The 20,081-nt window shown below is 36.5% G+C and overlaps 1 protein-coding gene across 1 annotated transcript; it reads right to left on the reverse strand.

Moving 5' to 3' along the window:
- Positions 1–594: 594 nt before the first annotated feature.
- Positions 595–18,457, reverse strand: msh2 (mutS homolog 2 (E. coli)). Its single transcript, XM_056469676.1, has 16 exons — positions 18,228–18,457; positions 17,911–18,059; positions 15,746–16,033; positions 13,862–14,008; positions 13,080–13,229; positions 12,864–12,997; positions 11,647–11,846; positions 10,789–10,898; positions 10,209–10,332; positions 9,954–10,104; positions 8,616–8,713; positions 6,388–6,633; positions 3,685–3,889; positions 3,262–3,509; positions 1,564–1,733; positions 595–1,473 (listed from the first exon to the last, which is right to left on the reverse strand). The coding sequence occupies exons 1-16, from the start codon at positions 18,433–18,435 to the stop codon at positions 1,291–1,293; spliced, it is 2,811 nt and encodes a 936-aa protein (XP_056325651.1). The 5' UTR covers positions 18,436–18,457; the 3' UTR covers positions 595–1,290.
- Between the last annotated feature and the right edge of the window lie 1,624 nt (positions 18,458–20,081).

The following is a 20,081-nucleotide window of genomic DNA, read 5'->3' on the forward strand; positions in this document are numbered from 1 at the left end:
AATACATTTTAACCCAAACTACATTAATCACTTTTAAAAATTAACGAACTAGTAATAAGATTACTAACCAGCATAAACTGGTCTCAGTTAGAATTCGATTTTGATAGACAGCCACTAGTTCTAAAACTGACCAGTTAAAACATGAGCTGCTTCAAGATGTGCAAAATGAATAACCCATTTGATACCAAATAGAGTATTTGAGACTCTTTAAATCATTTCTCCATTGTTTTACCCAAGTATGACAATCCAGTAAGAAAACCCAATTTAAAAAGAGGACACTTGTTTGTACTTTTACCAATAAAAACTACTATAAATATTTGTTCAATACGATGTGGAAAGTCTCTGCATAATTTTATCCTACTCAACTATAGTTATCAACCTTTAAATTTATTTACTTACTATAATACATTTTTAAAGGTTACTTTCTTTAATTTCCACCTTTTATAAATTAAAAAAAAAAAAAAATTTTCATAGTCCCTTCTAAGCTCTCCAGAGTCCTCAGACTGCGGCTTAAAAATCCTTGAACTATAGAACGAAAAGTAACAAAAGTCTTTAAACTAAACATGTGATATTTGATCATGTTAAAGTGGCAGATTTGAATGTTTATCTTTAATATGCATAGATGCTTGACACTAAAAGGAGTAAAATGTTCACATATGTGCATGCCAGAATACCATTACAACGTCATGCATACAACAAACATGACCTCTGATGTTTGTAAACGCACAACTCAATTTACCACTGCATCACATATGGAAATTTAGTCTCAAATATAGCAATTCAATTGCCTATTGTGATTGCGACTGCACAGACATAATCAACGCACACGTTGACATTCAAAGGTCATGCATTTCATTAAGACCCATTTGCCCTAATTACCTCTCATACAATGATAACATGGATAAAGAACAAAAAGCAACCTTTTGGTTTCTTCAGAACTTTGAATTTGGACCCAAGCACAAAATGTAAAGTTTAACAAACAAATTCACTTCCAGTTTATTTTTCATAATTATTACAAGTTCCCTGATTTATCCACTTGCTCAAGTTACCCATTAGATGGCGACATTATCACTATCAAAATTTCAGATTGTACTCAACACAGACAAATCTTATTTAGAAATTTATTATTTAGATTTATGTTGAAAATACACACAAGAATGTGGTCTACAATATAACATCTGAAACCAAAGAGATAGTATTAAAATGGAACCTTTTTTCTAATCTACTATAGATTGTATCCATTTCCATTATGACACGAACAGTTTTACAGAAACGTTGAACTTCTAACCCTCAGGCTGAACTGAGTTTGACCTTGCCAGAGCGTGACACTATCTCATTGACGAAGCTATTGTTTTGGCTGATGACCTCTGCCTTGAGTTTGCGCAGCTCCTCTTTGACAGCCTTGTCAGACATCCCATCAACAGGCATTGATTTAACCTTAGCCAGAAAAGCCTCAATGATCTTCTCCCCCTCCTATGGGTAAGATGACAAGACCGCATATATTAGTTTATTAACTCCAAGCTGTACAGAAAATGCTAAGTTTCTTTCAATAACACCTCTCACCTGTTTCTCCATGCAGCGTTTCTTGGCTTTGGGTCCTGCTTCCTCCCCAGCACTGGAGATGTCTTGAAACTCTTCAAGTTCCAAAGCCTTCTCCCGCGCATTAGCAATTACATGTTTGGGGAAGTTAGCAAGCTCTGCCACATGGATCCCAAAGCTCTGGTCACACACACCTAAGTCAAATCAACCACATATATCAGTATAGCTACAAGCAATGAGTAGTGTTATAAAGAGCCCCTATTATGCATTAAAAAGGTCATATTTAGGTTTTGCGGGTCTCCAACAACAGGCTGATATGCATGCAAGGTCAAAAAATACCTTCATTGTCTTATAATATGCATTTATTTTTACTTTACTTTAAACTCCCATAGGATTTGTTCAGCGATTTATTTGTTCCCAAACCCCTCCTTAGCATGATGCTAATCTGCGCTAATTGGTCCGATGACTTAGTCTGTTGTGATTGGTCTACTGAGTTCAGCGCAAGACAGAGAGAAATGCCAACAGCTTATCAACAATTTTAAAGTAGAGAACAGAGTGTATGTGTGAGCCCAATGCAGGAGTGCATTAAAGCATTGCAGTTTAACACCAGCATATAGCTCTATTCTTAACCATAACACACATTCAGTATTAATCCACACAGTGGCAAAAGCTGAACTATTTTGAAACTTGACCACCGCAAGTGTGTAGGAACAGCTGATGGTGGCCATAGCAATGACAAACGGTAAATGATCGCAAGCTCACAAAGGCGTTTAAATCCTTAAAGCAGCACGCACTGTGTTTTCAACTTGGTTTTAGATGCGATATGAGAATATAAAGAGTCAACCAGATACAGTACAAGCCGCGTGGAGCAGTTACAAGTAACAAAACCCAATTAAATAACAAACGGTCGATGAATTTCCTGTTGTATGCTTGTAGATTGCTGAAGCACCTGTCAGAAAAATGACGGGAACACAGCACAAGGCTGGGGCTATAATGCTGAGGTATTTTTGCAAAAATAAGCTTCAACCACTGACTCTTCACAGCTTCATCTTTGAGTAGGGAACTTAACACTAACTTTCCCTCACACTTCAAAGCACAGTCACTTCGCGACATGATTCAACCGGGATCTGTTACAGTGTTTGTCTACTTTTTTTTGCTAGTGTTTGTGGCCAGGGCTGGGGGTTTCAATTTTCCCGGGTCTGTGCCTGCAATAAATGGGCGGGGCCTGAGTTCCATATCGACGTCACACCGACACGGCTTAATATTAATTACCCCAACGTTTCAGTTGAACCACTCTGAGTTGATTCTTTTATAGATGAATCAATAGTTAAACACTTCGCACTTTCAGATTTAAGCCTCAGCTGGATTTTTCACTTAAAAGCTGTGTTACACACTGCATGGAAGGTCATTTTCAAAAACCCATAATAGGGGCTCTTTAAGCATGGGTAAAAAGGTATAATGTAATATTTAGAAACCCTGCAACCACAAAAATCAGCAAAGATAACATTTTAGGTCACCATAAACAAGGTGAAGAAATAGAAATGTTTTTAACTTACAGCAACACCTAAGGCTTGATATCCATACAAGTTTGTGTACGATAAGTTCGTGTGTCACATATATTCACCAAGTTTTCACTAAGATTTAATTCAATTATTATAGGGATTTAGGTATACTTGGCCAAGCTGACTTTGTAATTTGCACAAAACTGCAAGTATCACATACCTTTTTTGACCTTGTAGAGCATGGTGAGAGTGCTGTCTGTGGTCAGGGCAGTGACGTGGAGGTTGCGGACAGTGGGCACCTGCTGTGCCAGGGCTGTCAGCTCATGGAAGTGAGTCGCGAACAGGCAGAAAGATTTGAGGCGGGTGGCGATATACTCAGAGATCGCCCAGGCCAGACCAAAGCCATCATATGTAGAAGTGCCTCTGCCCAATTCATCAATAATGATGAGAGAATCCTCAGTGGCTGACCTAAAATGTCAAAATACAAAACATTAAATGCACTCACAGGGGATTCAGCAGCTTTTATCAAGACAAATTAAAAAGTTCATTTGAAGGGAATAGAATATGTCAATGTTTTGTAAATGTAAATTGTTAGGATGCACACAAGGAATTCAAAACACTTCAAAAAAAGTTGACTTCTAACCGAAGAATAGCTGCTGTCTCCAGCATCTCAGCCATAAAAGTGGACACTCCTTTAATCTGGCTGTCACCTGCACCCACTCGAGCCAGAACACAGTCCACCACACTCAGCTCTGCCTCATCACAGGGCACAAAACAGCCAATCTGTGCCATCAGCACGATCACACCCATTTGACGGATGTAGGTAGATTTACCACCCATATTTGGACCTAAACACCAAAAAAAAAAACTTTTAACATTTGGGTTAATGCAGGGGTTCTAAAATCTGCGAAAAATCTGCGGAATTGAGCGCGCAGATTCCGTGTGGGCCTACCGATCACAGGTGTTTAACAACTCGCTCAAAAAGCAAGCGGGATAATATTTACTTTTGTTCATTTGCTTTAAATGCTCATGTTGTTCTGTGCATGTACTTTAGTTCTGTTTGATGCATTCAAAAAGAGTGTTTTCTTTAAACAAGTAAAATTAAAGGAATTCATATATTTCACATATCTGACTGCTTGTATTAAAGAACAATAGTGTAATACAAATACATATAAAATAGGGTTGTCAAAATTAATTGTTTCTTCGGTGCATTACGATGCAGATGTGGACAATTCGGTATCGGTTCAGTAATAATCATAACCGGTTATTATGTACTGATGTCATTTATGTCACATATGCGCTCTGTTGCGAGGGAGGCAAACGCGGGTATTTACAACACTACAGGCGCCAACTACTTAAAAATTTCACTGTGTGTGTGTTTTCTGGAAAGTCTTTCACTGGCACTTACAGCAGAAGCCCCTATTTCTCTGCGATTGAGGGAATGAAAGTGAACTCCATTTCTCTCTCTCTCTCTCTGTGGCCCATTTCACCTGCTGGCGTGACTTTCTCCCCTCTCTTTTCCTCTCGGCTGTATGCATTCTCGAAATCCTGAACAGATTTCATGCGGCGCGGGAAAAAAATGTCCAAATAAAGCACGGCAGCGGTCGGTAACTCTGGTGTCTCACTGGTGTCTCACAATATCTGGTGGTCTCACAATATCACTCTCGAGCGAGCAAGCAAGCAAGCATGGCGCATGTGTGTGTGCACGTGCATGCGTGTGTGTTTGTTTGGTGCCTTCTATGTTTGTGTATGTGTGTGAATGAGAGACAGTGTGGTGCTGTGTGTCCATGTGTTTATACAGACAGCTTGTTATAGCCACCCCCCAAAATACAACACTGTGTATGGAAAGCATCGTCAATGCACCATGATGCACCGAAATATCGAATTAAACCGAATCGATGGCATGATAATCGTAACCGAACCGTGAGACCAGCACAGGTTCACACCTCTAATATAAAATGTATAAAAATATAAAATTATGTATGGAAAGCATCATCAATGCCCTGTGATATCGAATTGAAGGTATGATAATCGTAACCGAACCATGACACCAGTTTAGGTTCACACCTCTAATTGACAGTGTTGGGGTTGTTCCAGGAATGTGGTTGAGAACCACAGGATTAAATGCATAACTCTTCCATTTAATGCAAGTACTCATTACCCAAAACTTGGAATGAGAGATTCCCAATGATGAATCAATGTTTGTTACTATTGGGCGAGAACTTTAAAAATGTATATAATGTAAAATATAAATAAAGCTCTGGCACTTTTAGATCCCCAATTACCAGAAATGGTACACCAGCACCCAAAAACACAGTAGCCCAACTCAGCCTAAACAGGCTAAAATGTATTTTTGTGCAAAAATTTATGAATTTACGAAAAATTCAGAAAATCTGAACAGAAGCGTAGCTAGTTATGTGGCTGTTTACATATTGCATATTGTGCGCTCGCAAGTTCATCATAGGGATCCAGTTTTCTTCAAAATGTCTTCGTGTCTAACAGAAAAAAAAAAAAAAAATCAAACAGGTTTGGAACAAGTGAAGTTTAAGTAAATGAGAGAATTTTAAGTTGGGTGATCTTTTTAAATCTTTTGAAATTGCCAAGCTGCAGTGTTAAACCACATTGTAATGTTTTTCAGTGAGTATTAAGCTAAGTAAATTACTGAAAGAGCTGCAGTTTATTTTGTATTATTTACATGATTTATACGTCATTATCCAGTAGTAATCAGTAACTTGTAATCTATTACTTTTAGGTAACTTGCCCAACACTAGTGGTCAACATTTGAAGTGGATCATCAGCTTTCATCCTAAAACTATTAAACACCCATTCTTGTCTTATGACAATTCTAAAAAACATTTTTGATCCATTTTAAATGTTGACTACTGTATATTAATGATTGCAGTTTTATCCATGTGGGGTACATAATGACTAATGAAATAAGATTAAAGAAATTCTCTTTATTTTTTATTTAGTTGGAAACCTATTTGCTCATATGGATGCACACATGCACTAGCTGTCACTGTGTACACCCAAGACAGCACTATTGACATGTTTTATATCAGTACTTGCATTTAATCATACTTTTTCTATTAAATTACAGATTGTCTTTTAAACGATCCTACCAGCCTTTTCATTGGGTAAGATAGCTTCTGTTTTGAGTGTCATTTGCACATCCTGTTATACCAGTGACAATGTTCCACTGAAGTGGACACGTCTTGCATTATTAAGGTAAATAATTAGGAGATAAATCAAATGTTCATTCAAACAACTATTGATCACAAATGTGTACACATTGACATACCAAACCACAAATCCTCTAATAATAATAATAAAAAAAAGAGCTCACCTGTGATGATATGAAACATCTCCTCTCCTCTTGTGAAGGTTACATCATTGGGAATGAAAGCCACATCATCCTGGGCTTCAACACAGGGATGCCTTGCTGCCTTCAGAACTAGTCTCCCTGAACCCTTCTCTAGTATTTTTGGTCTTATGAAAGGCACTGGAGCAGCATGAGACACCACAGCGAAGCTTACCACTGCATCCAGCTGAGCGATCACCTCATTCAGAGTCTGTACTGGATCCACATATCCTACGGTACAAACACAACTGCATTATTCCTACTCAAAGTGTCAACAACATTACAGATGCAATACGCGATTGTCTTTAGAAACTATTTTTGCTATGCGGATGAAATTCTTTTCACATCCTGATGGCAGTCATAAATGACGTAATCCAAATATATTGATATGCATTTTTAAAAATTCTGTGGAAGGTGTAGGACCAAGAAAGGTTTGTCAAATCCAAACTTTTGGTCCGAACATTACGATGGCTACGAGGCTGTCCTACCTCCCACTCAAAATATGTAATTGCATACCGCAGTGCACCCTGTTTGTACAAAATGGATTACAGCCATTTAAATTAACGCATGCACCACAGATGAGGTTCAGACTGATAATGGCAGGCAAACATTAACAACTTACCCTCTTTTTTAAGTTTTGTACTGTAATCACTAACAGTACTATAAAGTTTTGCCTTTGGTGAACGTTATGTGATGTTGTGAAGTTCTCTAGTGCGCATTCATGAGGCTTGGCTTTAAATGGCAATTTGCATGTTGGGATTTCAGGGCCATCAGGCTAACGTTAGCATTTTCCAAGATGTCCTATTGCACTTTCAAAGGATCATGAAACACCATAACACATTTTTTGAGATGTTGACAGTCATATATATATATGTGCTAAAAACACTATTAGGACACATATTTAGCTAACAATTGAAAATTGGTTGTTTTTGTGTTGTTTAGAGCAAATGCGTTCTTTCGGTTTAAAAAAAAATGTTGAAGCTACGTCATGGCAATGAGATCATTGTGTAAATTCCAGTGTGAAGATTGGATGTCTGTACCAGCCAGTACAAAGTGACATCATTGAGTTTTCAGCATTGATTCAGGAGAAAGTCCTGGTTCAAAACCAGGGAAAGATTGGTTCAAACCAATCAGCGCGTTCTATTGTGAACGAGATGCAACTTCATTAAATTTGCATGTTATAGCTTCGAAGACTCTTTTTACCTTTTACAGTGTTCAGAGACACCAAATTGTGTTGCCAACCGTAATTCAACAAGTAGCAGAAGAATTGTTCGCAGACATGGCTCGGTGTTGCGTTTATAAATGTGCCACAACGAAGGTTTTGTTTCCATTTCCCAGGCGATGAGAGAACAGCTTGAGTGTGGACCCACATGTGTAGATTACAGTGATCTGCTAACATGCGACAAAAATATGTTTCACCCAAGAGCTTTTCGCATTTGGAAATTGTGAAATCCAGATTTGCCGCTCATCTTCTTTAAAAAAAAAAAAAGATGAGGTTCCAGTTCGTGTTGATTGTCCTGTCTACTGATAGGGTAAGTGTATGATCAGTGTTCTTTGTTTATACAGATGGCGAAGTTATTAGTATTGTCAGCAGTACTCTCAGTTTTTAAAGACATACCTTAGTCAAAATGATTTAGTTACTAAGTTTACAGTAATATCACTACAATATAATGGACTGAAAATCCCTCACTTCCACACAGCTCTCAGATCCGCTGTAAATGCCGCTCCCTGAATCACTGTCTATCTTCCCTGCACTGTGTTGCTGGTGTTCGTGCACGTAATGAAACTCCCCTTTACATGCAAACACCCCCACCTAAACAAAGCTGGACTCACCCACTTTTCTAACTTTTTTCAAACTAACTTTTTTCTAACACCCTGCTGAGAGGGGGGAGGGGTTGGGGTTCATGGCCCTTTAAAGTATCATTGAAAACAGTTTAATGTGATGAAAATGCCTAGAATCCAATATTGAACTGGTTATACAGATGTTGAATTGGCTATGCCTATTTTTTTTTGACTCCCAAAGTGCCGGAGGTCATGGACGGTTCTAGTGGAAAAAAAAATGTCACCAACATCTTGTAAAATGGAACTTTCCATTTATGTTTTATCTATCATAGTAACTTACTGAATCCTTAACGTTCCATATTTATAATCAAAGCCAAACACCACATGAAAAATAAACCTAAAACTTTAGTGAATATTAATAAATGGCTCACCTGCAGCAATGCTGATGATTTCCTTGACAATGGCATTCTGAGCCTCTTCATACTCTTCTCTGCTTTTAGTGTATTCTTCATTTAAAGAGCTCAGCTTACTACAAAACAGACACAACTCTATCATTAATAAAGCTAGTCACTTGTTGAACCAGTATGTAACCTTACATCACAATGGTGTGATTAGAATGTTCACAACGCACTTCATCAAGTCAAATTTTCTCACTCGTGCTGAAGCACAGAAAGAGGTGCATGGTGCTTGTCAACCACAAGTTATCAGCATTTTCAAACCAATAACATTCATTTTAGGTTTCAGACATTCAAATACGTGCAAGTACTAGCAAAACAACATTTATGGTTTGTAAAATACAAACTGATGTCTATGGAGAGTAATAATTAGTTCACGATGTGCTTTATTTACTTCAGATACACTGTTTGTTACTAGAACATTTACTATTGCTCTCCAAGTTAAACAGCCACTTGTGTTTTTCAGGAAAAAATAATATGATAAATTATATTCATAAATGAATAATCCAGCAGCTCTGATGTCTCTTGCAGCGTAGATTAACATGATAGCGTCCATCACCATTCACAGATATATAAATATGATTATTAAGCCGTTTAAAACAACGAAATGTTCTTACACAGATTTGCGAATGTGAGTATAAGATATTTCTTAATGTAATTAAAGGGTTTGTCAATATTTGTGGAAAAGGTAAAAAAAAAAATATATACTCAAAACACGATATATTCATTAATCACTGGAGCTGCGGTGTCACATGATAATCGATGTGTTGCAATTAAACTTTAGCAATGCGTTTAAAATAACCCATTAAAAACTCATACAGGGGGTCAGCAGAAGTATTGAAAAGTCCTGTGAAGTGCGTTAAAATGTGCTTTTTTATTTTATGTTTGCCTTAATCTCACATGAAACATGGACAGGGTGGGACAGAATAGCTCCTCCCCTTTTTTAAACAGCAAATGGCATTTTGTTTTATCACCACTCTGCAAGTGAGTGGTTGAGCTCAAGTTCATCAAATGTGAAGCGTCTTGCGGGGCAAGTCAGATATTAGAGAGCATTTGATTGGACACAATTTGATGAGAAACTGAAGTACGAGGTGACGTGAATAAAACCGTTGATCGTTTAGGAAGTTACAAACTACAAGCCTTTCATGTTTACATTGGTTTTATATGTTCAAAACGCAAATGTCTTGGTGTGCATTAGCTTATAGATATCCTAAAAACTAACAATACAGATACTAACACTAAAAAAACTTTATTTTAATTTCATGGGACCCATAAATCTTGTAAGGGTTATACATCTCATACAACATGTCTTACCTATTAGTGAACCGCACTCCATTCTTCTGAACGTCTAAAGTAGTGAATTTCTTGTTGTTGCGGAGACTCTTTTCTTCTTTGCATGTAACTCGGAAAAAATAACCAATTTGTGCATTGGATTCAAGCTTCACAGTCTTGGCTGCTTCCAACCCTAAAGCACAGATCAACAAATGAAAAAAAAGAAAGATGTTAGAAGATTAACATCAAAATGCTTCAACAGGAAATGCATTAAATAGCCAAACTAGGTTCAGTTACCAAGCTCCCGAGCTGCGCTGCTCAAGGCGGCCTGCATGGCTTTCTCCAAACGATCCATGTTTTCCCTGAGCTCACTCAAAGTGGGATCAAAGGAAGGTTTCACCAGAAACTCGTGATGCTCAACCTGGAAAATAACACAACAGTATTAGAAACAACAGATAGTTCTCAAACCCTGTTTATCATGCTGCACTTAAGTTTTTCGTAGCCATCAGGTCTGGACAATTTGTCAGCTTTGTATGGTCAAGGACTATCCATGATGCTACATGAGCGAAAGATTAACAAACCAATCACTTTTCATTTTGTGCAGTGTCATCTTTAGGGATGTGGAAAGTCAGTCCGTTGTGCAACGAATATTCACGAATATCTTAAGGTTTACAACAACAGCGCATTGATATCCTAAATGATGTCAACAAAACAAAATACTTTTTTTTCACTCTCATTTCAGTGACATTTATACTGAAAGACTGATAAAAGTGCAACCCATTAGTTTTCTTTGTTATATAAAAGTAAATAGTTCTGTTGTATATGTGAATAAATTGTAAACAGAAACAAAACCCTTAGATGGAAGACAAGAGCAGACCTGGTTCATGTCCAGTGTGGTTTCAATCATCTCCTGAAATTTGGAGAAGTCTGAGACGAGGTCGCTGAGCGGAGAGATGAATGCCGCATGCAGGAGGACCTGATGTTTTCCTGTTAACACGCAGTGGTGGAAAGAGTACTGAAAAATCATACTCAAGTAGAAGTACCATTACTTGCTCAAATGTAGCGCAAGTAAAGGAAAAATATCTGTTGTAAATTATGCCACAAGTATGAGTAAAGCCCTTTTAAAAGTACTTAAGAGTAGTATTACACTGTAAAAGGCTTATATGTTTGCATGCCATTTGTGCATGTGTGTGTGAAAACGTAATATTCTGTAGTGCATGTAGTTTTTGTTTAAGGCCATTTGGAAATTTCAGTCATCATCTTGGACCCTTTTAAGGCTTCACATTTTTAAAACTAGTTACTAAATTACAATTCTTGAGGAAAAACTACTCAATTACAGTCATTTGAGTATTTGTTACTTAACACTGCTGTTAACAGATTAAAACAGAGCCATCACTTTTGTTGTCCCATAAAAAGCAGTTACGCTAAGGGATAGTTCACCCAAAAATGAAATAGTTAACATGTATTTTAAAACTTACACATTACTTTTTACTATTGACCCAAGATATTCTGAAGAATATTGGATAAAAACAGACATTTACATTCATAGTAGGAACAAAAGATGGAATGGACGTCAATGGCTGCTTGTTTCCAACATTCTTCAGAGTAGCTTCATTTGAGTTCAATAAACGAAAGAAACTCAAACAAGTTAGAAACAAACTGAGAATGAATCCTGTTTGTATGAATTATCATGGTAAATGCAAACTATAAGGTTATCAGGCAACATTTTGCATACCACTGTATCTCTCCAGTGCCAGCACCACATTTGGCAGTTGCCCCACAGCTTGATAGACCCGGTAACAGTCCTGTAAATTTGAGCTCTGACGCTGGAACTTCTTTGCCATCCGATTCAAGTCAGGAAAGCGGCGGAGTAGATCCTCTTGACAACTTTTCCTCAGCTCAGAGTCCTCCACAAACGTCTCCACGAGGTCCAGTCTGGGTGTGCACAAGCAGAGGTATAGACTCATTGTATGGTGCAAAAGTTCAATTCAAAGAGGTAATTCAAGAGTTCCCACTTAGATATGCTTGGTGTTTAAAGCAGGTTTGGCATGCTGTCCCGGGAGAGAACCCTGAGCTCGGAGATATTTGATCCCAGGGCTCCCGCCCGGTCGATAGGCATATCAGGAGATTTTAGAAAAGAAAAGGGGAAAAGGAGGAGATGGGGTGGAAGGGGGGATTCTTCCAAACGAAGATAGAGCAGTAGGGAGAAAATGATCCATTTATAGTAAACTAGGATCACTCTGATTGGATTATTACTGATTACAGATGAGTGGCCAGACGTGCTCAATCATATCACGTGCTCCTCTTGAAATTAGTTTATGAAACTTCACTTAAATCTTAAATTATGCTGTGAATCTGAAGTAAAGATTTCATTAAGATTGCAATTCAGAGGTTCAATTAGGAAACTATCTATGATGTTAAATCGTAAAAAACAATCAAATCAATGCAATCTTTATTATACTAATTGTACTGTACTAATTATAACTATCATCATACTAATATACAAGTATATGGAGTATAACAAAAGCAACAAAAGTTGTCCAGTCAGAATCAGTGATTGAGCTCGTTTTTGCTTTAATTTGAATAATATTAATGATCAGATCAGTATGATCAGTATTAGGTATATTTTATCATTACAGTAGTTATGTATAGCAGTAGGATGTTACAAGTTTTAATGCAAATCTTATATAACATTACATGTCAGATTGCAGATCTCGTGCCATATTGACTACATTTACATGAATACAGATATAAACAAGGCATTTCCTTTAAATGACATCCGTTTTTAAAATAAAGGGTCTCATTTGGGAAAAAAGTACATTGTTTATAACACGCATAACAAAATTTATATGTATATCACTTCAAAATAAAGACTATATAACACAGGTCTAAAAAAACACTACTATTCCATAAACCCTGCATTACAACACACCTAAAAGTTGAAAGTCTCACCTTTCTTCTATCTTGTTTTTATCAATGAGAGGCTGTTTGATCCACTGGTTGACCAGTCGCTGTCCTTGTGGAGTTCGGCATTTGTTCAGAAGTCCAGCCAGAGAGTGAGTGCCAGTAGCATCATCAGAAGAACCCTAAAAAATTACAAAAACAAAGCATAAATCAAAGCATTGGCTGAAGAAATGGCGTATTTCTCGTTTTTAAATGACCACAAACCTGAAAGAGATTGAGGGCCTGTACAGCAGCATTATCCAGGCGCATGTACTGGTTCAGGTCAAAGGTGGTCATCTTAAAGGACCCGAAATTGGCCTCATCTGCGAGGAGCTCCAGGTATTTGATGACTGCTTCTAAGCAAGACATTGCAATCTAGAAAAAATATATATCATGATTAAATCTCCATGAAAAATCACCTGAATTTGAAAACTATGAATACACTGCTTTCTGAAGTTTCAAAACCTTGACGAATCTTTAATATTGAATCAGTGGTTTCAGAGCATGGATCAAATTTGCAGGGTCACATGACTTTGTTATAGGGATTCGTTACACCTTTACAGTTTTAGAACTAATAAAAAAATTTCATCCCAATCAATACCAAATCGCTGAACAGGTTTTATAGTTTTTATGTGATCCCAGATCAATTTTATAATTCTGTAGATGTTTTAATGAGACATTTGTAAAATGAAAAGGATTAGTTAATAGTCGGGTTGAGCCCACCATAGAACAAACAATATATACGCCATGAAAATGTACACATACTGTAAAGAGACTTAAGTAATGAAATTAGATAGGCTAAGTGCATTTATATGTTATATTTTTTAATTTTAAGTTTAAGTTTGCAATGTTTGAAAAAGTCAATTCTCACGCTTGTTTTGCTGCATTTACATGGTTTTGACCACCAGGTGTCCCTTGCACACAATGTTTCAAGAGGATTGAAACAGAATTGTTTTGAAGCTTTGAAAAGCATAGTTTCTCCGATCACTAGTGGCAGATCCCCAAACCTGTTTCTCCATCTCAGGAAGGGCAGCGCTGGACACAGTCTCTCCTTTACGGGCCTTCAGTAGCCGATTCAGATCCTGCACAATGTCTTTAGTTGTGAACTCTGACTTCTTCCTGTCTGTGAGGAGAATGCCACCGCGCTGCACCACCTGAATCATCAACAACAACCATAGGTATTTATGAAGCATGATTATAGCTATACTACAGATCAAAGGATGGAAAAAATGTATATTTATTATGTTTAATTTTTATGCTTGCCAATGATATACATTTGATTAAAACCAAGGTGTCCGTGGGGTCTTAAAAAGTCTTAAATTTCAAAAACAAAATTTTAGGCCTTAAAAAGTCTTAAATTCACTGAAATATTGTTTTATGTGTCTTAAACTGTTTTTTAACAGGTCTTAATTTTCCTCTGTCCAAGAAAAGCAATCTTGCACAATCAGGCCGACATCCATCCAATCACCAACAATCCATCTTAATAAAACCATTTTTTTTATTTTTAAGTGTTTTTTTTTATTATTGCAATAAGATACAATTTACAATAGCTTTAAAAAAATATATATTTTACAGCAGTTCCTTCAAATTAATTCCCAGGAAAGAAAACTAAAGACAATTACAGTTCCTTATGATAATAAAAAAACAATATAGCCCTTGACATTATCTTCCATTCATACAAAAACTATTTACAGAAGTAAGGGAGAGTAGACTAGACATAATATTTATAAATAGGCATGAAACTTAAAGATTTGTTACAGAAACGCATTAGGTTGAATAGAAGTTTTGCGCAATCAATTTGGACAAAAAGCCAACAAATATATATTTTGATTATTTATGTAATCGTCTTCACAATAAATATACATTTAAGAATGTTACACTTGTAATTTGTCAAAAAGAAATATTATGTTGAAAAAAAAAAAAAAAAAAAAAAAGTATACAACTAGTTTTCTTGTTTTGACACATTAAAGTATGTTGCCAAGAAATTATTACATTTGGTGGCAAGAAAAAAAAATCCATTGGCCAAACCGGGCTATTAGAAATAGTCATTACTTTTAGCCTTGTATAAGTCTAAAACTTCATTCATAATGGTCTTAAAAGGGTCTTAAATGTGACTTGATCAAACCTTCAGACACCCTGAAATATGTAAAATGGTTCTATGGTTAAATAAACTATCATTAAAAATGCAACTACATTTAAAAATTGCGTTTTTAACTACAAATTGCGTATTTACCTGCTAAAGCAAAGCTGTGTTTTTAGCAGTTATTTCCCAGAAATCATTCTAATATGCTAAATTGGTGCTCAGTAATGTAATGCAAGTAGTTTTCAGTATTCTATAGTTTAAAACAATACATTTAAATGAATACTTTTGTTATTTGAACTGTAGCTCTCATTACATTACAAGTGTTCATTGCTAGTTTTAAATGCATTCTGTTTTAAAGAACCATTATTTTTCCAAATCATATTTAAATTTTAATACCATAGATTAGATTGTAGTGTATCTTGGTTTACACAAAAATTTTAGCCAGCACAAAGGTTTTAAAATCAAGAATAAGAAATGTCTCCTGAGGATCAAATGAACATATGATATTACTACTGAACGACTGTTTAATTATGTTTAAGTGCTTATTATGAACTGTATTAAAAAAAAAAACGTCAGTGGATGTTAAAGATTAAGGGTAGCATTGTCATGATATTTTCATGTGTACATTAATTACAATAATAAAGACAATTGTAAATATTACTAACTAAAATAATAATTGCATAGAAAAACAATATAGGTGGAATAACTTTTACAACATTTATTTCCAGAAGAACAATAAAAATGTTGACAGCCGATAACCATCTTGTTTAAATTTTAAACACATTAGCCATTATCTATTAAAAGTCACCTGTTTAAGTTTGCCCAGGTCTCCTCCTGAATCTCCTGCAGGAAGCACACACTCTTTGGGGCCGATCTGCACAAGGAGAGCCTCCAGGTTGGAGAACTGATCATTGTCAGGGAACTCGCACACACCAAGTTTCCTGAGGGTACTGTCCACATAACCAACACCGACAACACGCTGGCCATCAGTGCCAGTGCCAAGACGAACACCCACCACACCGACAGCACCCTCAGCAGGCCCTCCACCACTGCCGAACAGAATCTCCTCAAACTGAGTCAGGTTTCCTGGAGATGCCTGAATGCAAAACAAACACCAGATGAACGCAGGAAAAGTAAATTTAGCCCTCATAATGATTTAAGTTTATTTTGACTGGAAGAGATGCATAAACAGGAAGAGATGCATAAAAAAGTAAGTATGCAAGCAGGCAAGCAAGTAGGTATGCAAGTAGGCAGGTAAGTAAATAAGTAAGTAGGTAAGTAAATAAGTAGGTAGGGAAATAAGTAGATAAGTATGCAAGTAAATAAGTAGGCAAGTATGCAAGTGGGCAAGTAAGTAGGCAAGTAAATAAATAGGTAAGTATGCATGCAAGTAGGCAAGTAATTAGGTAAGTAGGCAAGTAGGTAAGTAAATAGGTAAGTATGCATGCAAGTAGGCAAGTAGGTAAGTATTTAGGTAAGTAGGCAAGTAAGTAGGTAAGTAAATAAATAGGTACGTATGCAAGCAAGTACGCAAGTAGGTAAGCGAGTAGGTAAGTAATTAGGTAAGTAAGTATTTAGGCAATTAGGCAAATAAGTATGCAAGTAGGTAAGTAGGCAAGCAAGTAGGCAAATAAGTAGGTAAGTAGGCAATGAAGTAGGTAAGCAAGTAGGTAAGCAAGTAATTAGGTAAGTAATTAGGCAAGTAATTAGGCAAGTAATTAGGCAAGTAATTAGGCAAGTAATTAGGCAAGTAATTAGGCAAGTAATTAGGCAAGTAAGTTGGTAAGTAAGTTGGTAAGTATGCAAGTAAGTAGGTAAGTATGCAAGTAAGTAAGTAGATAAGCAAGTAATTAGGTAAGCAAGCCGGTTGGTCGGTTGATAGATAGATAAAAGTAACTAGCCTAAAGGATTATTTTGACCAATAGATTTATTTTTAAAAGGTTACATTTATTTACCTTATTTACCTTAAAACATGTATTAATAAAAATGCAAATGCAGTAATAACATGGTACAAAGTACATGTAAAGTAATTTATATTCATATATACTAATAACTCAATCTATGGTGATACTATGGTTTTTGAATCTCAAAAATATTTTTAATTAACAAAAATGGGTAAATGTGGTGATAATGTGGTAAAAGTATGCAAACACTTGACATTCACATTTTTCCACTTTCACTAATAACAGATAAGATCTCTCCCTCTCACTACATACATAAACATACATATCCAGGGGGGGAAATAAGCATTCAATGTCATTTATTTCTCAGAAAACATATTTCTAAAGGTGCTGTAGACTTGAAATTTTCACCAGATGTTGATAACCCAAAAATACATATATATAAAAAGAAAACAAATCTAATTAGTTTACAAATTAAGTTGTGTAAGAAAATTAAACACAGGAAAAAAGTATTGAACACATGAAGGGAGGTGTAAAAAGGCAGTGAAAGCCCAGACAGCAGCTAAAATCTCTTAGAAATTATTCAGCAACCCTATCCTTCGTCATAGTAAATTAATATTAGCTGCTTCAGTCCAAAATCTACATTGGCAGGAGGCTGAATATAAAACCAGGGTGGACATTTCAGCAAGACAATGATCCAAAACACAGCCAAGGAGACTGTCAAATAGTTTTAGTAAAAGAAAATCAAGACATAGAATGGCCTAGGTAAAGTTGGTCTTTCATTCACACATTCAGACTTTCTCCTTAATAATATGACTTCAGAAAAGTATTCTTTGCAAACTCTAAATAGTGAAATTATATTAACAAATAATGGCTATCGAAGTACAGCATCATTCACAGTTAAATAGTGCTAATGTTGTGCTAAAGTCATTCTTACATGAGATTTCAGAGCCAATATTTATATTAGCCTCTCATAAGTTGTCACTATACCAAAATGAACGAATTTATAAATATAAAAACAACTTTACCTCAACTTAAAAAAAAAAAGTTAATGAAAGAGGGCATTTGATACCTTGAAAGCTATTTGCCAGTCATGCTCTTTGCTGCTCTTACTGGCGTTCTTGTAAACCTCCACCCGGTATTGTCTGACCAGCAGCAAATCCCTCACAAATGACTCAAAGTTCATCTTACTGAGGACCACACTCTCCAACCTCCTGTTCCCTGAATAAATAAGAATAAAACAACACTTTTACAACATACGACAATTAACGTAATTTAAGATACTTAAAAATACGGCTTAGTATAAATCTGCACAACTGAAAGAAGCAGTTGATGATATATTTAAAGAGATATTGATTATTGAAAATAATTTATAAGCGGATCACTAACCTGAACCCAGATTTTTGATGACTCCATTTGTCTTGAAAACCTCTTTGGCTGCAAAAACCGCATCTTTCCCGTGCACCGTATAGTAATCGTTTCTATCAAACACTCGCACCGTGGTGTCTGGTTTGTCGGACATCGAAAAGTAAAAATTGAGGAATCCATGTTCAGATGCACTGTCCATAGACAGGTTCTGTTTAGGTTGCACCGCCATGCTGGAATCTCCCGCCACAGCACAGGCGCGCCGGGAGGGTCAAAGGCAAACGGGGCGGAGCTAATATGACGTCAAACAGAAAATTGTAAGAGTTCATTACACAGTATTTGTTAATTATGTGGATTTAAGGGGGAAACAATACAAAAGAGTGTTTGTTTAGCTGTTAAGTACCGTATAAATTTATTGTATTGAAATTGGTTGAAGGAGACATCTGACGTTATGAGAAATGTAAGAAATTATTTAAAGTTATTTTGCTACAGTTCATTATATCAACACTTGCTAATTCTGTGGACTGGAAAAAAGTTGCATATCTTTATTATACTTATGTTGTTTCTATTTAAAATTATTATTGACCTGAAAATTTGATTTGTGACTTGTGGAAAGGATTAATGTATGTTTGTAATTTATTTTTATTTTATTTATATTTTCATCATATGCAGTATAAATAATATGAGCAATATATAGAGTGAGTATTCATTCATTCATTTTCTTTTCGGCTTATTCCCTTTATTTTTCCCGGGGTCGTTACAGCGGAATGAACCGCCAACTAATCCAGCACATGTTTTACGCAGCGGATGCCCTTCCAACCGCAACCCATCTCTGGAAAACAACCATACACACTCATTCACACTCATACACTACAGACAATTTAGCCTACCCAATTCACCTGTACCGCACGTCTTTGGACTGTGGGGGAAGCCAGAGCACCTGGATGAAACCCACATGAACGCAGGGAAAACATGCAAACTCCACACAGAAACGCCAACTGACCCAGCCGAGGCTCGAACCAATGACCTTCTTGCTGTGAGGCGGCAGCACTACCTACTGCACCACCGCGTCACCATAGAGTGAGTATTAATACAATTAATTATAGAATATTATTGTTTTCGTTGTTATTATTACCATTATTGCTATTATCATTCATTCATTTTCCTTCGGCTTAGTCCCTTTATTCATCAGGGGTCGCCACAGCGGAATGAACCACCAACTTATCCAGCATATTTTTTACACTGTGGATGCCCATCCAGCTGCAACCCAGTACTGGGAAACATCCATACACACTCATTCACACACATACACTATGGTCATTTTAGTTTATTCAATTCACCTATACTGCATGTCTTTGGGGAAAACCGGAGCACACAGAGGAAACCCACACAAACACAGGGAGAACATGCAAACTCCACAGAGAAATGCCAACTGACCCAGCCGGGACTCGAACCAGCGACCTTCTTGCTGTGAGGTGACAGTGCTAACCATTGAGCCACCGTGTCGCGTGTTACTATTATATTGGCTAAATAATTTTACTCAGCCAATCGCTCACATTTCTCACATGAGGTTAACTCATACATTAGTTTTTCATCTAAAAGATCAACATATTTTACTAAAATTATGCCATTTTTTTTTACCTCTGACAGTTTATGCTTACAGTTAATCTATCTGAGTTATTAATGTTACTATGTAGGCTACAAACACCTCATTCCTGTGGCATCAGATGAAAAAAAGAATTTAAAAAAAAAAGTAAATAAATATATGCATATTCTGTACAGGTTTTAACATTAGAATTGAGAATAACATCATCCACATGCTTCCCAGTACTGGGTTGCAGATGGAAGGGCATCTGCTGTGTAAAACATATGCTGGAT

Source organism: Danio aesculapii, chromosome 12 (genome assembly GCF_903798145.1).
Source record: "Danio aesculapii chromosome 12, fDanAes4.1, whole genome shotgun sequence".
NCBI classification, from domain to species: Eukaryota; Metazoa; Chordata; class Actinopteri; order Cypriniformes; family Danionidae; genus Danio; species Danio aesculapii.

Excerpts from the sequence above, each read along its gene's own strand:
- msh2 (XM_056469676.1), bottom strand. The coding sequence starts at position 18,435 with ATGGCGGTGCAACCTAAACAGAACCTGTCTATGGACAGTGCATCTGAA. Across the intron at positions 13,230-13,861 it reads TTCCTGAGATGGAGAAACAG|ATTGCAATGTCTTGCTTAGA; the intron begins GTTTGGGGATCT and ends TATTTTTTCTAG. Across the intron at positions 10,333-10,788 it reads CCACACTGGACATGAACCAG|GTTGAGCATCACGAGTTTCT; the intron begins GTCTGCTCTTGT and ends GTTATTTTCCAG.